The sequence below is a fragment of the Cydia strobilella genome, chromosome 18 (genome assembly GCF_947568885.1).
Source record: "Cydia strobilella chromosome 18, ilCydStro3.1, whole genome shotgun sequence".
NCBI lineage: Eukaryota > Metazoa > Arthropoda > Insecta > Lepidoptera > Tortricidae > Cydia > Cydia strobilella.
This window is the reverse complement of record NC_086058.1, coordinates 9,414,587-9,436,537: the sequence shown is the minus strand read 5'-3', so window position 1 is coordinate 9,436,537 and position 21,951 is coordinate 9,414,587. Positions and strand designations below refer to the sequence as shown.

The following is a 21,951-nucleotide window of genomic DNA, read 5'->3' as shown; positions in this document are numbered from 1 at the left end:
TTCAATGGTATAGTCAACCTTACACTAAACATAGTAGAGTTCACATATTTATGTAACAAAAGAGTAGTTGTAAGAAGCGAATGTAATAATTCGATAAGCGAATCCCGTTGTGGGATTGCTGCTATCTAAATAATTCGCAAAACACTTTGGCTCGACTGTGAGCTCATCGCTGATATAACTTGATCTCTACATTTACAACGACTAAAAAGCACAAAGGTTTCACTCTTATACTGGTTGGCCTGAAATAGTTCGTATGGGTGAGCGTTGTGTTGTCAAGTGCAGCAATCGTAAAAGTGTCGGCGACATGTAACTGACAATGTTGAATGCCTATGTGGCGTCGACAGTCATAACCTTTGTTGGGTCAATACGATAGTCGTAGCCACGCAATGATGATGTTAGGCGAATGGCTGAGATCGACCCCCATCGAAGATGCGGAGGAAAACTTTGGTACTTTTGGTTGGGGTATTTTGTGAATTGTCGGAATAAATATGTATCCAAGTTATAACTCCTAATTGACAAACGAGAAAACCGTCTACTTATAACAGAAACATTCCTAGATGCCGTTGAAATAGTACACATCTACTTTTACATCAAACAGAAAACAAAGACACGAAAGCAACGAGAATTAATTTTGCCACCTTTTCAAAAGGAAAAATACACCTGCCTGTCCGTTCCTGGCACATCACTTTTATTTCCTTAAGCATTTTAGTACCCGAAGAACACCAATTTATGCTGACCCACGGAACTCCGGTTACGCGGCATTATCGAGCTTCTTTTCCTTGGAACTATCTAAAAGGGTAGTCCAGCTTATAGTGTACACGTTTAACAGTATGTTTTAGTGCTTGTAAATAATTAAACCACCTAATTTGATGCGCTGGAAGATGTCGGGTGAATAGTTTATGTAGGGTTGGTGGATTGTACGAGCGCAGCACGGCGTGCAATTTAGAAAAAAGAAAATTCATTCGTAATGATAATAATTAGGACTCAAGACGAATTACTACTACTTAATTCATTATGTTTATCTATTTATTCAACATTAATACTCCAATAGAATGGCTGTTAAATAAGTGCGCTTAAATACTTTTGCGAATAAAATATCTGCAAAACGAAATCGATTTTGGCTATAAAGCCGTGTATAAGTGTGTAGTATCTTTAAGTACCTGTCTATGTCATGTTAATTAGAATAATTGGCTCACATCGACATATCATTAATTAGCTCTATCGATAAGCTACAGTATCGTATGTCGAGCGAGTTGTCTCAAGGAGTGATGCCTTACAAATGCTAATGCGATATAAACATTGTGGTATCAAAACCAAATACTTACGTGCTTTACAAACTAATCCTTATTGACGTTAGATTCGATACGATTCGTTCATTCAGTACTTAGTTTGAAAATTACTACATGGTTCCAAGCCGGCGGGAGACAACTTTTAATCTGGGGGCACGGGAGTGCCCCCGCCAAGACAAGCAAAGCGAAGCGCAATGGCACTAAGGGGAAAAAGGGGGTTAAAGTTTGTATGGGGAATCAGTAAAAAGCAGATTGTGTAAAATATGCCTCCAGATACGTATTTCAGGATTTTTAATAGTAAAATACCCAACCCTTTTAATTAGGGGATGGAAGATTGTCATAAGTAACTTACAAAAAGTAGTGAAATCCCACCAAAAACATTTTCATGTAAAATGTTACCAAGACGAAACCATAAGGCTCACACTGTCAAAAAGTTATCAGATCTCTTGTATAGTCAAGCTTCTAACTCTACACGCCCTAACTATACAAACTCTACACACTGGGCAAATGTGCCTATTTTGCGTGAAACGAGGTAGCGCTACTCTAACCACCCCAGCTCCTCCACGAAGCCTAGCAAAGAAGTGTACGAGAGATCAAATCCTAAAAAAGCCACGAAGCAACATGGGGAAACAACCGGGAGGCTTATTCTGATGGTGTCTAAGAGTACTCCTCTAAGTTAAACGAGACTCAACACTAAAAGTGAATTTAGTAAGAAATATCTATGTCAAACGGTCTCTGAGAAAAACGTTAACTGATTTGCAAGACCGAAGTGATCCCATAAGTGTTCCGCGACGATCCTATGTGTCATTATCATTGTTCCCAAAAATTTATAGAAAATTTCATGGACATTTATATTTAGGAAACGGAAAGTGTAAATCTCAAACTCCATACAAAAATATGAATTTTTCCGAAATGTTACAATGCAAAAAGAATCGCATGTTTTAAAGCTTTCTAGCTGCACTTCAGAAAACATGACTACCATGCTCAAAATAAACGACTGAGAAGAAGATTTGGAGATAATACAGATAGAAGAAAATAGCATGTGATGTCTTCTGTCTAAAACTACATAAAAAGTATAAAAACTTATAATCCCTCCGATATAAATGTAAGTCAACTTGAGCTTAAGTCGATCGTGTTACTTTAAATCGATCCGTCTTACCCCTAAGTAGGTTGGGGATCTTATTTCAATATTGTGTAGGCTTCTGATAAAACTGTGTAATAACGTCTAATAAATCTCATTTTAGTAGCTACGCATAGGTACAGTCACGTGCAGAACAAGAGGCCAATTCGAACTTACGTTCCGATGTCAAAATGATGTCAATTGTTATCATTCACTCATTCGTCTCGCTCGCTGTAAATACCAACTAAAAAGTACGAATGAAATGCACGCTCGAATAATAACAAAAAGGAATCATATTTATATCGGAATGTATAAATATCGATTAAGCCTCCAAGGCTGTTCATAATATATTATTAACATTTGATACAGGTCAAATCTACGCACAATCTACTAATATATAGGTACAAGAAAATAGTTTGTTTCATGTATATATCCACAAGTTTCTGAAAGCAACTAGTCGATTTCTAAACCGCAGTAACATAAGCTTCAATTCTGTCAATCAACAATAAAACGTTTATCAGTGACACTAAGGTTCTTAATTCAATATGCAACATTCGAAGCAAGGGGCCATGTTGATTGCGGTGGTATAAGATAAGATGGACATTAGCAGTCCACTAATGACTTACATATGCTCGATCTTTCTTCGCAATAAATGGCGAAGTTATCCCCTTCGTGAGCGGAGAGGGGGTGATTGATTTAGTTGTGCTTAGCTTACAGCCGTGAAGTGAGTGTATGTGGGTGTGAGTTACTTCACCAACTTGCAAGTCATTGTACTACAGCAAATTATAGCGTATACAACCAACCGACGCAGCGTTCACGCTGCGTTTGATTTCGTATAAAATAACCACTGCACAACCGGCAAGAGGTGCCAGGGTTCTAAGGCCGGAGCGACGGGGCGTTTTTTTTTTCAAGTGAATACTATAACTGAATACAATTAAAATCATAAAATGAAATAAAATCGCATTCATCATTATCTAATCTCTCACTTCCTCAAATACAAACGGCATGCATCTGACGCACTTTTTACAACTAACTGTTTCTCCAAAATGGATATTGGAAGGGCGGTATTGATATAACGTTTAATGTTGACTACACTGAAGTCTATGTTTGTTTCATACATACATAAATGGGAGGTACCTAAGTATTTTTTCCCTTTCCCTCCTTTCTGTGTCCTTTATAAGAAAGAGAAAGAAAATGCTTCATTTAATATGATGCAAGTCAATTAAAAGTGGTTGATACCGTCAATAGCGTGTAGCACGCAAAACTCACGACTTTTTAAGTGAAATTCGCGCCAAATTACCCGAAAAAGCCGAAAACACACGAACACTAAATTGGTATCGACGGGCTTCGAAACTTAAGTAAAAATGTAACTTCTAGGAAACAGGAAATCTGAGCATAATTTAATGAGAAATTATAACCTAGGTAGGCAGGGTACCTATGAGAAAATTACAGGACTACCAAATTCTTCTACGAAATGGCTAGAGTTAGACCAAGCGTTAGTTGGCAGCGAGTTTGATAGCCCTGACTGTGCAAGTGTTATTTTAAACGTCTAACTTCTATGAAATTATGTCTGTGCTATCAAAATCGCTGCCAACTTAGATTGGTCTAACTCTAGTTAATTACGATCTGGTACTTCAGAACCTGTGGATTGAACCTGTGGACCACCATCGCTGTGGTAATGGACTATATGTAGTTGCGTGGTTTTACGATACTATTCAACATTCGAGTTAGCCCATACGTATATCATGTCAGCTCAGACTTGACGCCTGGAGCGGTATTCGACATGCGTTAAGTGACGTTTCGTGTTGAACTTCAGTTGAATGGAAGAAATCGTGTGTTGTCAAATAGGTAAATTTGACATTAGCAATCCACAGTTAGGTGACAACGAAACCAAACCGAACCACGCAGAGTTCAGAGCCATTTTAAACCGTATAGTAGTAAGAAAACAAAGTTGATTTTTGTTGCATAATTTTTTCAATGAATGAGTTTTGGTGTACAACCAAATGATACTTTCCACAGTTGATGAACAAATGATTCATTCTACTGTTGAACTGATGTTGAAGCCGAAACTGACAGTTGTGCATCTCGAATAGGGCCCCTGGCGGACGACGTGACGCGGCCGTTTAATTAAGGACAGTCCTGCACTGATCGCAATATCGGAACGCGATTATAATTTTCATATGACTTCCCGAAGACCCACCAATGCTGCCGTGATACCGCGGTATCGACTTACATAACCATTCTGTTTGTTATTTACACACCGCTGTAAGAACATCTGTGCCTATTGATTAAACAGTGTGAGTAAGCGTGAAGAAAGAAATTTGACTCATCTAGTGCGTGATTGGGTGATGTGGATGTTAAGTTTAAATCTAATGAGGTTTTTACGACAATTGTAGTCACCAATTGTCATTTGCCACGAGGAACGAAATTTATTTTTATATAACAGAATCTTATTGGAAATCAAAGAGTCCGAAACCAAAACAAGAGCACCTTTTAATCAAGGGGCAAACCTTTTGTAATACCTAGATGCAAAATAGTGTTACTCACCGACATATTCCACGAATAGAGATGTCATTTTATTGTATCACCTGACCACACATGTATGTACTAGCTATATTACTATTACGATTAATCATTATTTGCAAAGCGATTCACCGTCTTATAGCTAGAGGACAATCAAATCAATTCTGAGTCATCTTGCAGTCATTTTATCAATGTCATCCAGAGTTATAATAGGCCAATCAAATTAGATCTAAAAATAAACAACGTTTTTAGGAATTAATTCCCAGGAAGCGTTTGCGCAATCCCAGGTGTGCATACATTTTTGCTTTTTTTTCAGTTTCTGCTTCATATTTCTTTGATAGTCTAATTGTGCCCTTAGAATTGATTGATTTAATTGCATGGGGGATGGAGATTAGACGTTTCTACTAAAACTCAATCTAGCCTGTGCGGAAAGAGAAGAATCGTGGAAAGTATGGTAACTAATCCAAACTACGACTCTTCTCTTTCCGCACAGACACTAATAACTACGACAGTTGAGATAATTTAGTTTGTAGTCATTCAATAACTTCAAATCGCAATTAATTTTTATATCGGGCTAGTCTATTACGAGGTTAAACGATGATACAATTAATCCGAATGATAGTGTTTCTCAAAACAGGCGTTTTAATAACTTTATTAAAAACCTCTATTAGGGTAAGCGGTTCCGGTCCGGTCCCTGGATCGGAGAGATTTTAGATAATTATTTACACAATGTAAGGACAATTTTACCGCCACTCATGGACAATATGTGGTGACAAATTTGGCGTTAAAAAGGTCCCTAAATGTTTGATCAAAAAGGAGGATATGTACCTACAGTTTTTTTTACCTAAACCTGATGGGCTGGGCGGGTAAATATTCGTAAATAATGATCTTAAAAAGATATATATAAAATATACATCAACTGGTAGAAGGTCGCCAAAGATCACAACTGGATTAAGATAGAGGAAGAGACTTTTTAAATCCAGCTTAAATCCAAAATGGTAGCAGGAAACCTGGCACCCCAATCAGGACGTCATTTCGACTAAATGTGGATTTACCAATACAAATACAAGCCAATCAAGTATCTAAATTAGAACGGGTGGGACACGTATAAAACTATTTACAACGACAAGTCTCAATGATAATCATATGACACTTTTATAAGTATCATCCAACCAAAATCAACAACCAAATCACCAAATTATCAACCAAAATTAAACGTGTAATTAAATAAATGAATCAAGGAAACCACTTTAAACTGCAATAGTCACGCTTGAAGAAAATAAATAACAATTTGATTGACTTATTTGAATTGTGAAGCAAACGATTCTGGAAAAAGAAAACTAAAGAATATGTTTGTTTTTAAATATTGTCTTTTAGGACACGACTAGCACCTTTGACAGTTAAAAGGAAGAAGTAGACATGTGATGAAATGGAGATTACAACAATACTTACAGATTCAAGTGCTCACAATAAAATCGTTTGATGTGCAATACACCTTTACCCATTCAGAATACAGTGTAATACAAAATCACCTTTATCCGTCAACTTATACAAATGGTAAAGTAATAAAGTGAGGTTATGTTAATACTTCAAGTTAACGTCTATCGCGAGATGACTTTCTAGAAACACCTTTGAGGTATCAGCATGGCAAATAGAATCGGCGAGGGCTATTCTCTCGTGGCTAAAAGGGCCTTATACAATCGTTGTTACAAAGCTTACATGACCTTTTAGTTTTGTATGTCTTATTTGAATAATGTCGTCAGAACTCGCCGCCCTCTCATTTATTCCAATATACACGCGTTGGCATGCAGATATTCGCGGCCGATTTCTAATGACAGCCCATTGCTGCGATAAGTGACTATGCCATCTATGAGCGGCAGTAGATAAACATAAGGCTATTTAACATAACTCAAGACTAGATGTCGCCGAGTGCATTAATCAAAAGATCACACAATAAGGTATTTTAAATAGTCAAATAATATGTACATATTTTAGACTGTACTAATCGCAATAAAGCGAAAAAAATACTGAAAGAGGATAAATAATATTTAATTGTAAAATTCTTGAAATATGATATTCTTAATGATTCATGTAACTTTTCTTTTTCAAAATATTCGTACTCTTAGGTAAATAAGTTAATAAAACAAAGGTGCATACAATACAATATATACTGACAGACTAACTGATAGTAATGCATATAAGGAAAATTTTGCTGGCGCAAAATGATAAAAACTTATTTTAAGGGGGCTACCAGCGGTTTTCGTCTATATTTGACAAGTTTTTAATCGTCTCTCCTACATTTGCACTACAGAATACAGATAGAATTATAAGACAAAGGGCTATCGGTTTTTCAATCTTTTATCTATATTCTTGTCTACCGGATTTTGAAAGAAATCAATACTTATTTTTTATGTTTTTTTTAAACATTGTCTAAAAAAACACTTTTTTCGTAACTAGATTGCTGTGAAGGATCTTACATATACGAAATCTACATATTTGGGTTCGTCTTTGACGTCTCGAAAAACGTCTCACGAGATTTTAATTTTAAACTGATTAACACAAAAGTTATGGCCCGAAAACCAGTTTTTTGGCCTAATATTGTTCAACTTTAACGCCAAATATCTTGAAGACAATAAACTTTAAAGTAAATATCAGATGCAATATTGCTTAAAGCCGTTGATGTTAATATGATAAACTACAAAAAAAAAACAATAGAAAACTAAGGGATTCAGATCGAAGGTCATTGGCGTTAGGGAGCCCCTTAAGTATCTTAAATAGATGTCATATATTAAAGAAAAAGTGACGAAGCCCTCCAGTGGTGAAGGGCGGCTTTTTTATTTAGGTTCCGTACCCAAAGGGTAAAAAAAAGGTAAAAACGGGACCCTATTACTAAGACTCCGCTATCTGTCTGTCTGTCCGTCTGTCACCAGGCTGTATCTCATAAACCGTGATAGCTAGACAGTTGAAATTTTCACAGATGATGTATTTCTGTTGCCGCTATAACAACAAATACTAAAAACAGGATAAAAAAAATATTTAAGTGGGGCTTCAAACGTGATTTTTTTGCCGTTTTTTGCGTAATGGTACAGAACCCTTCGTGCGCGAGTCCGACTTGGCCGGTTATTTTAAGTCAATAAAACTGGGGCTATCTTCTTCACGCTGTCAGATTTTATTGGCATTTATTAGAATTTTTAATTTGAAAACGTGCTATTTTATTAAGTTACATAACATTAAACAAAAAACCGTTAACCAACATAGTCGTTAATCTACAGCATTTTGTAATTGCAATGCGATATAAACCAATAGAGAAGGTATTATAGAATAATTGCTTCTACACTATGCGGGTACCCGCGCGGCGAACTATCCGTCGGGTGCGGCTAAAAACAATAAGCACCATTAAATGTTTATACCAAATTGAACTTCACACCAAACAATTAAAGTTTATTTTACTGTGCAATATAATATTAGATAATACGTTTTGGAAATATCGCGAAATTGTATTAAATTAATAGTTGATAGAGAAATGTCGTGAGCGATAACGTTTACTTGGAATTGGTACGGGCGGGTTTGATATGCGAGCAATAAATTGCACTTAGGTACTGTTGATCACATTTATGTTTAAATACTGTAAAAACAGTTTATTTAATACGATTTCAAATACGCCGTGTAGCATGCGATTTGCTTTTTTATTTACTCTCCTAATCGCAAATTATAGGTAATTTAGCGAATTTCTCATTTTACATTTATTGGGTATTTGAGTTCTAATTCTTAATTTTAATATTGTGTCTAACTTTGTTTTAGTATTTACCGCTCTAATTCTGCTGTTGGCTCAGATTTTTAGTCAGAAACTGATATTTTTTTTAGAATAGCCACTACCGTGATTAGTCAGTTCTATTTCAGCCCAATGTTACATAAAAGTTGCATGAAAGAAATTGGAAATATTAATTTTGTACAATATTAATCTCTAAAGCCATCTAATCAAAAATGTGCACTTTTTTATAACAACCCTTTAAGTTATAATAAAATGTATCCATCAATGCTAACGGGAATTTGACAAAGCCAATTCAATCGTATTGCCATAAACTTTTGTAAAATTTGTAAAAACACAATGAGTAAAAACTTTAAAAAAATATGGGAATAATAAAAAACAAAGGTACAAAGGTTTCAAAATTAAAGTTTTTGTTTAACATCTAAAAAGGAAAAAAAAAAAGTTTAACATAAAAAAAATAATGGTACCATTCGATTCCTTACATTTTACTAAAAATAATATTGTATAGCAACAGTTTACATAAACGCAATATTTCACCGACAAAATCACAATTTCCTTGTTTTCCATACATCGAAACGGCTTCTAAATTGCCATTTTGTTAGGCTTAGGAGCGTTTTGTCAGTAAAGTGCGGGTGCCAGACTTTGACCATCATTGGTGACCTTTGTATTGCTTTAATGCAATGGATCCCATACAGACATTTGATCCTCAAAACAAACCTAATCGACTAATACCATTTACAAAAATTTGTCAACTACCCTATTATAATATGACCGATATTTGCTGGTGGCCCATAGTCAAGTAGTTTATAGTTTACTTTACAACAGTGGTTCCTAACCTTTTTAGTACTGTGACCCCTTTGACTAACTAGGGAACTCTATTTTACCCCTCCTCCATAATCATTAAGATTTTTTCTTATAGATAGGTACCCCCGTAAAATGCCAGTTTTACCCCCAGGTTAGGAACCGCTGCTTTACAATGACTTCTTTTACTTTATTGTATAAGTAGTACAATAAAGTAAAAGTAGTCGTTGTAACAGTCCGACACATACCAGCTTGAATTAAAGTCAGATACTGAACAGAAACTGAGATTTACTTATTAATAACTTATAGAACATTGTTACTGACAAGGCTAAAAAGATGAAGTGGCCGCCTTTCACACCGTGGTCGCGTCACATATCGTCGGCTTAAGTCGCAAACCTCGTAACTCTTCCGGATGAGTTAAAAGTTTTGTAACTAGGATTATTTGGTTACAAATCCCGTATGTCCTTGAAATGGAGTTACACGATTTTAGCGACTTTAGCCGAGGATATTTCTCTCATTAGCGTCGTAAGGGCCAGAGCAATTTAATTTTTTGATTTTTACTCTGAATTATTGCTCTAAAAGTCATAATCAAAGGCACGCTGATAGCGCCTACTACAAGTTGATATACATCATTTCGAATTTTGTACAGCTCATATAATTAGAATCGAACTTCACTTACAGGTAAGTTCGTTTAAGTCCTAATTAACACCTCTATAACGTAAAGTAAAATTGTAATGAAATCTGACTTCAAAATACCCAATAGCTAATATTAAATTCTATGTATTTCAGACGAAAAGGTTCAGAAAAAAATTCTTGTGTACATAAGAACTAAGAAGTGACTTAAACCATTAGAACAATAATTACAGAAGTTAAAATTAATGAATAAATTAATATAAACTACATATTTATGCACTTGACTGTAATGCGTGTTATCGTAAAATCAGCGGAGTGCAGTGTAGAGAAGTTATTAAAGAACAAATTAACTTCATAAAAATAAGTAAAAGCTACACTTTACTCCACTTTATTGCAACCATTATTGTGCGTCCTCGCGTTGCCGGCGAGCATTTGCTGATTGTAGTACGTAGCATTATTCTTAATCACCTACCTACTCGTACATACTCGTACAACTAAAACATTCGTTAACATAGGCATTAGGCATAGTTATTTCTTACTATTAGATATGATACCGAATATTGGAACGGATATTGTAAAACTTAAGCCAGTCACTGGATTAAGTATTCATTCAATTAAAACCTTAAATGTATTTACCTTCCAACTCGGGAACAAATCAAATTATTTTATGAAATATTATTTGATTTGTGTTTTTATAAGTAGTCACACTACTATATAAAAATTATAAACTGAAATAAATAACATACCTACACTAAAGAAAAACCCGACGACGGGTAACGCCGTGGCCTGGTGGTCTAGTGGTCAGGACGTTAGCCGCGTAAGGTGAAGACGCGGGTTTGATTCCCGTCTCGGCCACCGGTGGGCATGGTCACTTTTTCTTTAGTGTATGTTATCTATTTCAGTTTATGTATTTAGGTATTTGCCTTAAATTTAAAAGTGGAAAAATAACTGCCTTTTGTTAGACTTGAACTCACGGCCTCTGGATCGATACTCCAGCGCTCTGCCAACAGAGCCACCAAGACCTCATCCATAGTCAGCAAATCTTCCCACTATATGGGTCTAAGGAACCCTAGCGACATCTACCGTAAGAACGTTACACTTAGCTAACTTAGCGGTTTCACTCACATATTTTTAGCGTTACACTTCTTAAACGGCCATCGGAGTTCCAAGTCATATTGGAAATTCACCAGATACGATGTGCTCACCCATTCTAAATTAATTTTTAACAAGCAGAAACGTCTGCCAACGATGCTATTAAGCTTAGAATAAATTTGAAAGTAGAAAAAATACTGCCTTGGGTGAGACTTGAACTCACGGCCTATCTAGAAGATAAACTGAAATAAATATCATATACGAAGGAAAAAATGACCAAAGCCTCCAGTGTCCAGAGCTAATAAAAAAATAATAAATTCATTATTATTTTCATAGAAAATAATTTAATTTGTTATTAGACTATCTAGAAGATTCTAAGCTTAATAGCATCGTTCGCAGACGTTTCTGCTTGTTAAAAATTAATGTATTTACCTTGTTAGTGAATGTTTCGAATTACAGTCTGATGGACCGTTTATGCGTATGCAGGGCAGGAGCGTAGCAGGGCGATCGAAAATACACATTCACCCCCTATCTTTGAGTTAAGTAGAAGAGTAGAGTAATAGTAAATTGTGTAATAAACAACAGTAAATTAACTAATAATACTCTTCGTACTGTAGATACACACTAACCAGGTACAAAAAATTAATTTGCTTCTTTTACCGTACTCTATGCAAACCACTAACGTATAGAAAGGAATGAAAAGCAATTAGGTACACGCGTCCAAGCAATTTTGTCGTTCGCTGTACGTCGCGGTGTGATAGTCGGCCAACTGAACTAACCCACGCAACCTTTCCTTTATAAATATTGAATGTCAATACGATTATTTACGACAGATATTGAATATAAATGAGAGATAAACGATCATGTTCGATTCCTGACAAAGGTGCTTTTGTCGAGTCAGCCATTTTATTTGTATGCAAATTATGATCACAAAGGAGCATTCGCATCATATTATAAATTTATCGAAACACAAAAAGTTCAATCTATAAACCGTTGAAGGAACCAGGTTAAGGCCGCACACGGTTTGAAATAAATCTTGCTTTTATAAATATTAGCAATAGTAAGCTTACCTACATTAAGACCGTAAAATCAATCTGAAGGTTTTTTGATTCACATAAATTAACAGGTTCACATAGCTAGTCATTATGTAGAGGTTATGTTTAAGTTTATAGCCTGACCTATATTTACCCTTACAATTGTTTAAACAGTTCCAACCATGTTAATTATTTGCTTTAACTATTATATTATAAGTACCTACTAGAAAATATTCATACTCTAATTAGATCGCAATTAGACTATCGTAGAAATATGATTATATATATACCGAGATATAGGAGTCATTTAAATATGAAGAACATATTATGACGGTATAATAACCACATTATGATTCATAATTAACCATCATAATTTAACTTTAGTAAACAGATCACATAGGTATCTGTGTTCGAAGTTACAAGCATCAACATTTTTTTTTATCGTAATAAGTGTTAGGAGGGTGAATCATTGGGAAGGTTTATCTTTTAAAGTCATTGTGGCACGTGGGCAGGTAGCTAAACGTTACCTGCATAATGCTGCCGTTGCCTTTTACTCTAACACGTTATTATTTTGAAGGGCATCAATGTCGGAATCACCCATTCTACGAGTATCTTTAGATGTCAATGCCGTTATCATACATATTTTCATTGTCAAATCAGGTACTTGAAGGTGTCAAAATGTAAACATACATTTAATTCATTACATACTACAAAGTTCAGGTTCAACACAGTGCTATTTATTATATTTTTTGACAAGCAGAAGTAAAATTTATACCAGTGACGAAAATGAGTTACAAATATAAATAACATTCACTAAAATAATTTACGGCTATCTACAAATCTCACATAAGCATAACCAACCTGTCATCCAGTGTTGTCAACGCGAAAAAATATATCAAGAAAACCCGCCAATTATTTCAATTAATGAAACGTCGCGGCGTCGACAGGAAAAGGAAACCGCGTCACCTAATAATATCTAAAATGTCTAACTTTAGTGATTGTGCACTGACTGACAGCTAGGTTTGATTAATTAATCATGGCCCTCTATTCGCCGAGAGATAAATCGTCCGTGCGCGCCTCCCGTGAGATGTCGCCGACGAATAAATGAATAAGCCCCAAACATCTAGACCGAAATAGACCCCTAACGATGTCTTATACAGGTGGGTATTAATTAAGTCGTCAGATCTTTGGATCGCGTTCCTTTCATATTCCTTTGAGTTAATGAATGTATTTTGATATTGAGTTCGTTTGAGCGCGGCGAAATGAGAATGAGCATAAATTACGGCTTCAATTGAATCGCTATTCGCTACTTTTCATTTAGCCAATACCTTTTGAGCAATTCTTGCGGAGATATTAATAATTTTAAGGAAAATTCGAGACATTGTTGAATTTGTTGACGTAATAAAACTAAATCCTCAAGCCTGGCGCGAAAAAAAACTGTAAATAATTTCAAACGGCGGTAATTTTATTTCAAAGCAAGATGACGACGGCTTTCTTACCGCTGTTAAAATTCCTATTATTAAATTATATATTTCAATATAAATAATTCTGGTTTTACGCCATGCGACGTTACACCGGTGAATAGATCACTGAAATTTGGTCTTTTCCAAATGGCAAGAGAATGTTCAACATCCTCCATGCTTCCTTTCGATACACTTAAAATTACCTCGAAGCTTCGTGCAATTCATAATAAATAACAAATTTTAGTACGTTGTCTCTTGAACAGAGGTCTCGAAGCGGCAGACCTCTAGGAACAAGCGACGCTAAGCCCGTCTGGCGGTCTAGCATGAGTTGCGTTCTCGCGCGCGAGTCCATACTTGAAGTCGCGCTTGATGTATGGAATCGCGCGCTAGAACGCAACTCATGCTAGCAGGCCTGAAAGATTGTTAATAGAATTTGCGCCCGCTCCCGCATGGCCGTCATATTTATCGTGAAAAATTGGGGTACATTACATATGCGGTTAAAGTGAAACGAACTACAAACAAACATAGTATATAGATTCGTAAAAAGGTTATAATTGTTACCGAAAATTTGTGTTATTAATTTCTGGGCCAAGTCGAAAATCATACAATTTCCTCCGTACAAAAAGTCGCATTTTGTAATAGACGATGAGCAAAGTTAGACCACCATACGTCCTGCAATGCCGTTCTCTCGACTATTATTGGGCTTAAATCAATAGTGTATTAAAAGAGAAGGATAAAACAGCAAAAAAAATTAAAAAACAGCTCCGTAAAAGCTGCCACTGAATGCGGTAGGGAAAAGCTGCCTATCACTCCTACAGAAAATTTTATAATAAAAAAACTGATAATTATTTAAATTAAAAGTAGCTTTATATTCTAGTAATCCTAAAATCCTTATCAATTGCATCAGTTTTTTTTCATTTGAAGTTTCCAGTTTTTTTTTCGGTACACCCCTTAAGTACGAGTACTATCACCAAGATTATCTTCGAGAGTGTCCGTCGTTAATTAGGTTTAAATAAGTAAGATACGCACGAGTCGTGGTAAAAACTGGACGCCTAACGAATCGACACATTAGATTTTTCCTTATATTTATGAATGGCAAAACAAATGGTTCCGCTAAATAAACAATGCCGAGCCAAAATGTAGGTAGGGTTGTCAACCGCCCGGTAGGTACTTATTATCCTATTTTGGAGGCCGTCCAGACGACATTCGACAGAGTCTTGGTACAAAAGGCTGGGTAAAACCCGGACGCTGCCTGCTAAATTAGTGTTAAGAGGAACTCCCAATTAATGGAATAAAATAATAAAATCATAAGGCGTTGAGAATTACCGAATTCATCCAAATAACCGATGTTTTTTTAAATATTTAGCCGCCCTGGCAGCCCTAATCGTAGCCGACACAGATGGCGAGATGGCGAAGGATCGGCTTCGTCCTGCTATAAACTGAAACCGAACCGCGTCGCCAGAATTTGTTATTAATAATCATAACGCCGCTGCCGCTGCGCCATTTTGTTTTAGGTTGCTGCCATTGAATGTTTAATTTCGAGAAAAGTTACAGCTCATTGATAAATAATAATTAATAAGGTACGTATGTATGTTATTAAAATGAGTACTTGCCTACGTTAAACGCCGTTACACCCCTTAATGTGTATTTTTTTGATGTATAACTGATGTTGCAATTATCTAGTAATGACATAACTATAGATAGGTTATACTCGCACATAATGAGCACAAAAAAACCAGCCAAGTGCGAGTCGGACTCGCGCACGAAGGGCTCCGTACCATTACGCAAAAAACGGCAAAAAATCACGCTTGTTGTATGGGAGCCCCGCTTAAATATTTATTTTATTCTGTTTTTAGTATTTGTTGCGGCAACAGAAATACATCATTAAATTTGTGAAAATTTCAACTGTCTAGCTATCACGGTTCATGAGATACAGCCTTGTGACAGACTGACAGACAGTCCGACGGACAGCGGAGTCTTAGTAATAGGGTCCCGTTTTTAGTTTTTACCCTTTGGTTAAGGAACCCTAAAAAATACTTCCATATTTATTTCTATACCTACGAAGAAATTTGTTATTTTTGATTAATTTTCGCATTCCATTCATTCCATTCATGAAGATGCAACTTTGTCATACTCTTAGTTAAACATATTTAAAGAGCTCATGAGCTTCTCTCTTTCTTTTTTGCAGTACGCGGGAGCTCTTTAGCACGTGCACATTTCTCGCTTGCCTAGGTGCGACTACATGCAACTTGTACAATTTGTCACAAGTTAAGCGCTTTAATTTTGGAACGCCGAACATATCTTGAGTTATAATAAATCATTGTTATCTACATAGTACTTATCGGTATTTTTTTAATTTACGTGTCAAAACTTTGACTAAATAGGTAACAGAATTTCAATAACATTAAATTAATCAAATTGATTGATTATAAGTACATAATGAAATCATTGGTAAAATAAAACATGCCTATATAATTTAAATACAAAAATAAAATGTCAATAATAAAATGAAATCCCTGAAGTTATCAAGAACCCGTTATCTGTAAAATATAATATAGGCATTTGGAATGAGCATGACAAATTGTCATAAAAATTATGCAGTAGGTAGTAAGATTTAACATTTTGAAATCGCTAGAACAAGAGAGACCGATCCCTTAATTTCTACCTGCTAAATGGATATTTTATTGAACACGTGTTTGGGTGCAAACCGTCTGCAACGAGTAATCCGGAACACATGTTTCAAATATATTCACAATAATAATCACTGACATGCGTATTAATGAAATATTTCCATGAAACTTCTATAGGTATACACATTAGGACAGCAAAACATGCTTTGATTGAGCGAAGTTTTTAAACTTAAGAGTACCCGGCAAGCTCGGTTCTCCATACAAGCGTAGTTACGATCTAATTCTAAAACGACTAGTAGATTGCTCTGAAACTCTGTACTTACAATAAGATAAGGTATATCTAGGTCTGTAATTAGTTTATGTAGCTTCAGATACAATACTAAAAAAAATACAGCGAATTTAGTTTTTCATACAAAACTTGTGTTTGCTCTATTTCGTTTGTTTTATAAACTGGAGCTATATTAACTAATTACAGACCTAGACGTAGCTCATGTCATGTCATTGTATATGCAGTTTCGTTACAATCCAACAACGTAGTTTTAAAATGAGAACGAAACTCCGTTTGTATGGGAAGGTGAAATGCGGCCGAGCTTGCCGGGGAGTCTTAAATTAAGTACTTCACCTACTTAGTTCTTCACTACACCTTATAAAAAAGTTCTCCGTTCCGTCTGTCTGCCTGTATGTTCGCGATAAACTCAAAAACTACAGAACTGATTTTCATACGGATTTCACCTATCAATAGATAATCAGGAGTCAAGCAACTAGTGTAAGCCAGCGCCGTCAGGCTGGTCTAAGCTGGCGGACCCTGAGATGAAGCCGTGAGCTTAACGTGGACCTTTGAGATTAATAGAGTAATTCTTGAGGAAGGTTTAGGCAGATACCTGCATAGATGATAATTGATAATATATTATTACCTATCTGAGTGATTACTATTATGATTAACTACGGACTGGCTTGGCTACGTGCGACTGTTTTGAATTAGATAAAACAACAATTAAGTACCGTCAACCGGGGTGAATAGGGATGGCTGGGGTGAATATCGACAAAATTTAAAATGTGAAAAACCTGACCATTTCATGAAAAAATACCCACACAAATTATATCATTCGATTGAAAGTAATACTACTTAACAAGTACCGTCAAGTGGGGTAACTGATGATGGGGACAGATGAGGAAACTATAGACAATGTTTTTTGACCACGAACTAATTTAGTTAGTTGAAAAATTGACCCTAAGACAGGTAAATAATGATTCACATTGTAAAATTTACACTGCTGTCAGCCATATTCATATAGGTATTTCCCAACTAGCAAATTATGTCGTAAAAAAGGCACCATTACGTTTCACTTTCAGCTATTGGTCGAGAGATAGATCTGTAAAAGGTCGAAAGAAGGATCTGAGCACGTTCTCTCAACGCGATTTGGGCGCACCTCTCAACTTTTTAATCGAAAGAAAATCGAGTAATCGCAACTCGAATGCTACTTAGTTCTATGATAGTCATCAGAATCTCTTTCATTCGACTCAGTTATCGTAAGATAGCAGCGCGGTTGCAATCACTCCACTCTTTGGTCGTTTGAAAACCGTGACGGTCATAATGATTTAAATTAAGACGATTTTCATTCATAATTTTAAAACTAACACGGGACTTAACCGTGACGTTTGTCAAATTTGGAGTGACAGAAAATAAAAGTAAAAGGTATTAAAGTATTTGCTCATGATGTTAAATTTTTTGGGTCGTAGGTCTTACTTTCATGTGTCAAACAGCGTTTTCTCAACTTCAATATTCAAGTCGAAAGAAAATCTTACAGACAGCCATTATACGAATATTATGTTGAATGAACCGCTTTTACTCAGCAATGAGGGCTATCGTTTTTTTGCTCACCAGTTGGCGCCTCTGTTGATGGTGGTCCAAAAGACTATAGAAAAGCTGTCAGTCATTGAAGTGACAAGTGACATTTCGAACTATGGAAAAGACCACCATCTACACTAGCGCCCCTAGCGGCGAATTCATACGCGTTAGCCCTCATTGTGCTGTAAGAACTGAATGTCGAAAGATGGCGCAATAAAAGCTACTTAGTTTGACGACAAATTAGCAATTTGGTTACTTTTATACAACCTTCATACGACATACGGTCGTAAGAAGGCGATCGAGAGATACCTTTACATATACAATTATCGAGTAAAAGCGATATGGTAGAGAGCACGTTCACTGGACAAGTTTATGCGGCAAAAAAGCGTTCAGTGCTAAACAGTCGAGAGAGTTGCTTTTATACGGCTTTTTGATAACGATAGATCTTTCACGCGACTGGGTTATAATTGAGGATTATTTCCTGTGTCTAATGTTACCCCTCGTGTCCCTAGTTATCGCACCTGACGGTAAGTCATCAAACCATCTTATTTGAATCCAATTAGAAATCATTAAAATAATCTAATCGAATAAATTAAATTACCAATTCTACTTGTTACATTTCTAACCGTATAATCAGGTAACTTTAGTCCACAACTTACAACTATGATCCAAATACAAGTTCCAGAAAATACTTATACATAAGTATTTTGCAAATTATGTTAAGTATATAATATAGAAAGAGCAGTGCGACCGCTCTGGACAAGGGTGGCAAGCGAGAGGAAATACTGGAAAGAGTTGGAGGAGGCCTTTGCCGCCAGGCACACTGAACTAAGAGACTTCATTAAACACTCAAAATTACAACCACAAAACAAACATGTTCAGAACAAAGGGCTATTTAATAAAAAATATAATATAGAAAGAGCATTAGTGTATCTAAGCTCCATAATGAATGTAACGAGTACAAATCATAAAGGCTCCTTAAGAATCAACGTTAAAAACTGGACCATAGTTGTACTTAAGGACTATAGTTACCTGAGTTTACGGTACCTACTTATATTCCTGGTCCTTACAAAAAAAGCTAGACATCCCATCCATCGTTAGTGGACCCTAGGTATCTACTTACTATTTCATGATTGACACTCCTTATAAACTATTGTAGGTAACTTTTTGGCGATTTAAGTATATGTCAAAACATTGCGATATTACAAGCTTACTCACTATTCAAATCGTAAGAATAAATCTACTGCTAGTTCAAATGTCGCGGCGTTTCTATAAATAAAGACAGACTAACAATTTGAAATGTCAAATTAATTAATACCTACCTACTTCAAATAAATAATTATTTGTAAGGCGGGTAGGTGAAACAGAGGTGGTCTTAACTTGAAGCGATGAAATTAAGAATTAGCATTTAGGGGCACATGCGCTCTTGAGCAGAATAACAATTTGATGACTTTGCAGACATTAAGTATAGGTAAGTATCAACTATCAAGACTATTCACGACCGTTGGCGAGTGACAAGTTGACAACTGAGTCGCACACCTGCTTCATAAAAATCTAACCTATGATTACCTACCCCATTGTGTTAAAACACGTATTAAATAACATTTTAATTACAACACTTCTTAATATCAAACGAATTATTTTAATTGCATTACAATTTAATATTAAGCGAAAACAGTTATACTAAGTTTAAATTAAGTAAACAGTTGTGATGACTTCTACATAAAAAAACCGGCCAAGTGCGAATCGGACTCGCGCACGAAGGGTTCCGTACCATTACGCAAAAAACGGCAATCACATTTGTTGTATAGGAGCCCCACTTAAATATTTATTTTATTCTGTTATTAGTATTTGTTGTTATAGCGGCAACAGTAATACCTACTCTACTACTACTACTACTACTTCATGAGACAGCCCGGTGACAGACAGACAGCGGAGTCTTAGTAATAGGTTCCCGTTTTTACCCTTTGAGTAGGTACGGAATCCTAAAAATTAAAAGCGATTTTATGACGTATCATCATCATCTTCCTCGCGTTGTCCCGGCATTTTGCCACGGCTCATGGGAGCCTGGGGCCCGCTTGGCAACTAATCCCAAGAATTGGCGTAGGCACTAGTTTTTACGAAAGTAATAACGATATAAGTAGGTACTTCATTGATCCTTTCACATGTAGCAAGAAGTTCGCACCTCAATCGGACACGTGTTTAAAGATAAATAACTACCGCAGTTGTAAATCCACTAAACTTCACATCACTTGCACACTTTCGATAAGTTAAATGACTACAGCAGGCAAACATACACTTTATACGGGTACAAGTCGACTAATGACTTTCCATGAAGGTTTGATTGAACTTTTCAAGCATGGTTACCATGGCAGCGACAATTAAACAAACTACCAACTAAGTACTCACCACGGGACTGTCGTCTCCGAGATCCGAGTCACGGTCGGCGTCGGCCATGGCATACGCCGGCACCGGTTCACGATTCTTTACCCGAATCTTGGCGGTTTTCGGCAACCCAGGACAATACGGCACGGCACGGCACGGCACACGCGGAGCGGACAAGCGGCGCCGCTGGGATCGCGGAGTGGTATGACAAGCCGCGATCGCAGGCGCCCCCTTCCGGCTAGGCCCCGCCCTAAGGCGGCCTCGTCACGGCGAATCAAACCGCGTCCTATCAAAATGATATTACACCGCGCTCCGCCTCACGCTCTTATATTGTTTTTATTCAAGCTATTAAATAATTGCGACGTACCTATTGATCGTGTGATTAATAGCGATAATGAAACTTGACGTTCATGATTCGGGTTTCAAATGAGATTGGACTCCATTTTTATTATGCTTTTATTAACACGTTTATAATTCAGCAAGGGTGCGAGAAACAGTCCATTGTGTTTAATTACTCGTTAGCTTTCTTTGTTATTTTTAAATTTTTAATGTTATGTTGGTGTTCTAAAAAAAAGTTGTTGACAAGAGGTCATGATGCAATGCGCGTTGAAATCTTTACTTTGCACGTGCAGCTGACCTAAAGGTGGGTATTCATTCTCAATGCATACGTACCTAAATACCTATACATTTTCTCTGTTCTGTGTGTAAATGTCTTTATTTATCTTTTAGTCAACAACAGGTAACAGACAGCACACCTACATACGTCTACCTGCTCAGGTGATACAACCATGCCGAACAGCCTAGATTCTGAATAAAATGCTATACCGTAGAAAGTTACAACTTTGCCTTTTCAACATAGCTTTGCCCACCGCATCACATTTCAGTAGAAGCGAAATATCATAAAACTAGTAACAGATATACCTCCCTTTCAATCTGTGGTTTATAGCTAATCATATTGCTGGCAACACTGGCCTATTAGTTGACGTGTGCCTAACTTCAGTCACGCGTGAGCCGGCTTCAAGTGAGGACGTGTTTTTTGGCGGGCAAAAAAAGTTAAAAAAACTTCGGTGGGATATCGGTCCAGGAGAGTCCTACAGGGATGTAGTTTTAACTGTAAATAATATGCAGCTTAGAAACGATGTAGACGAAGTTTCAACACGTTATATGCATTACTTTTGTAATTATGATCGTGGGCAATCTCATGATCGTATTTACGTATCACTTTTCACGTCAGCGACGTCATTATGACGTCGCTAACGTCACTTTGCTACCTGCCTACTACTTAAGAGTTCATAGTCTTTAAAATAAACATACGACTTTTTGTTTTTGAACATCACAAATTCAATAATTGATTATGGCTGAT

The 21,951-nt window shown here is 36.4% G+C and overlaps 1 protein-coding gene across 4 annotated transcripts in view; it reads right to left on the bottom strand.

The window, feature by feature from the left end:
- LOC134749212 (protein dead ringer) overlaps positions 1-20,860 on the bottom strand; it is a 145,690-nt gene extending 124,830 nt beyond the window's left edge. For 2 of the 4 annotated variants that reach the window (XM_063684092.1, XM_063684095.1), the window contains exon 1: positions 20,613-20,857. In XM_063684092.1, coding sequence (XP_063540162.1) covers positions 20,613-20,660 — 48 coding nt within the window. In that variant the 5' untranslated portion in view covers positions 20,661-20,857. Of the gene's footprint in view, positions 1-20,612 lie in introns of all 4 variants that reach the window. The other 2 variants (XM_063684093.1, XM_063684094.1) reach the window with 2 other exon arrangements.
- Between the last annotated feature and the right edge of the window lie 1,091 nt (positions 20,861-21,951).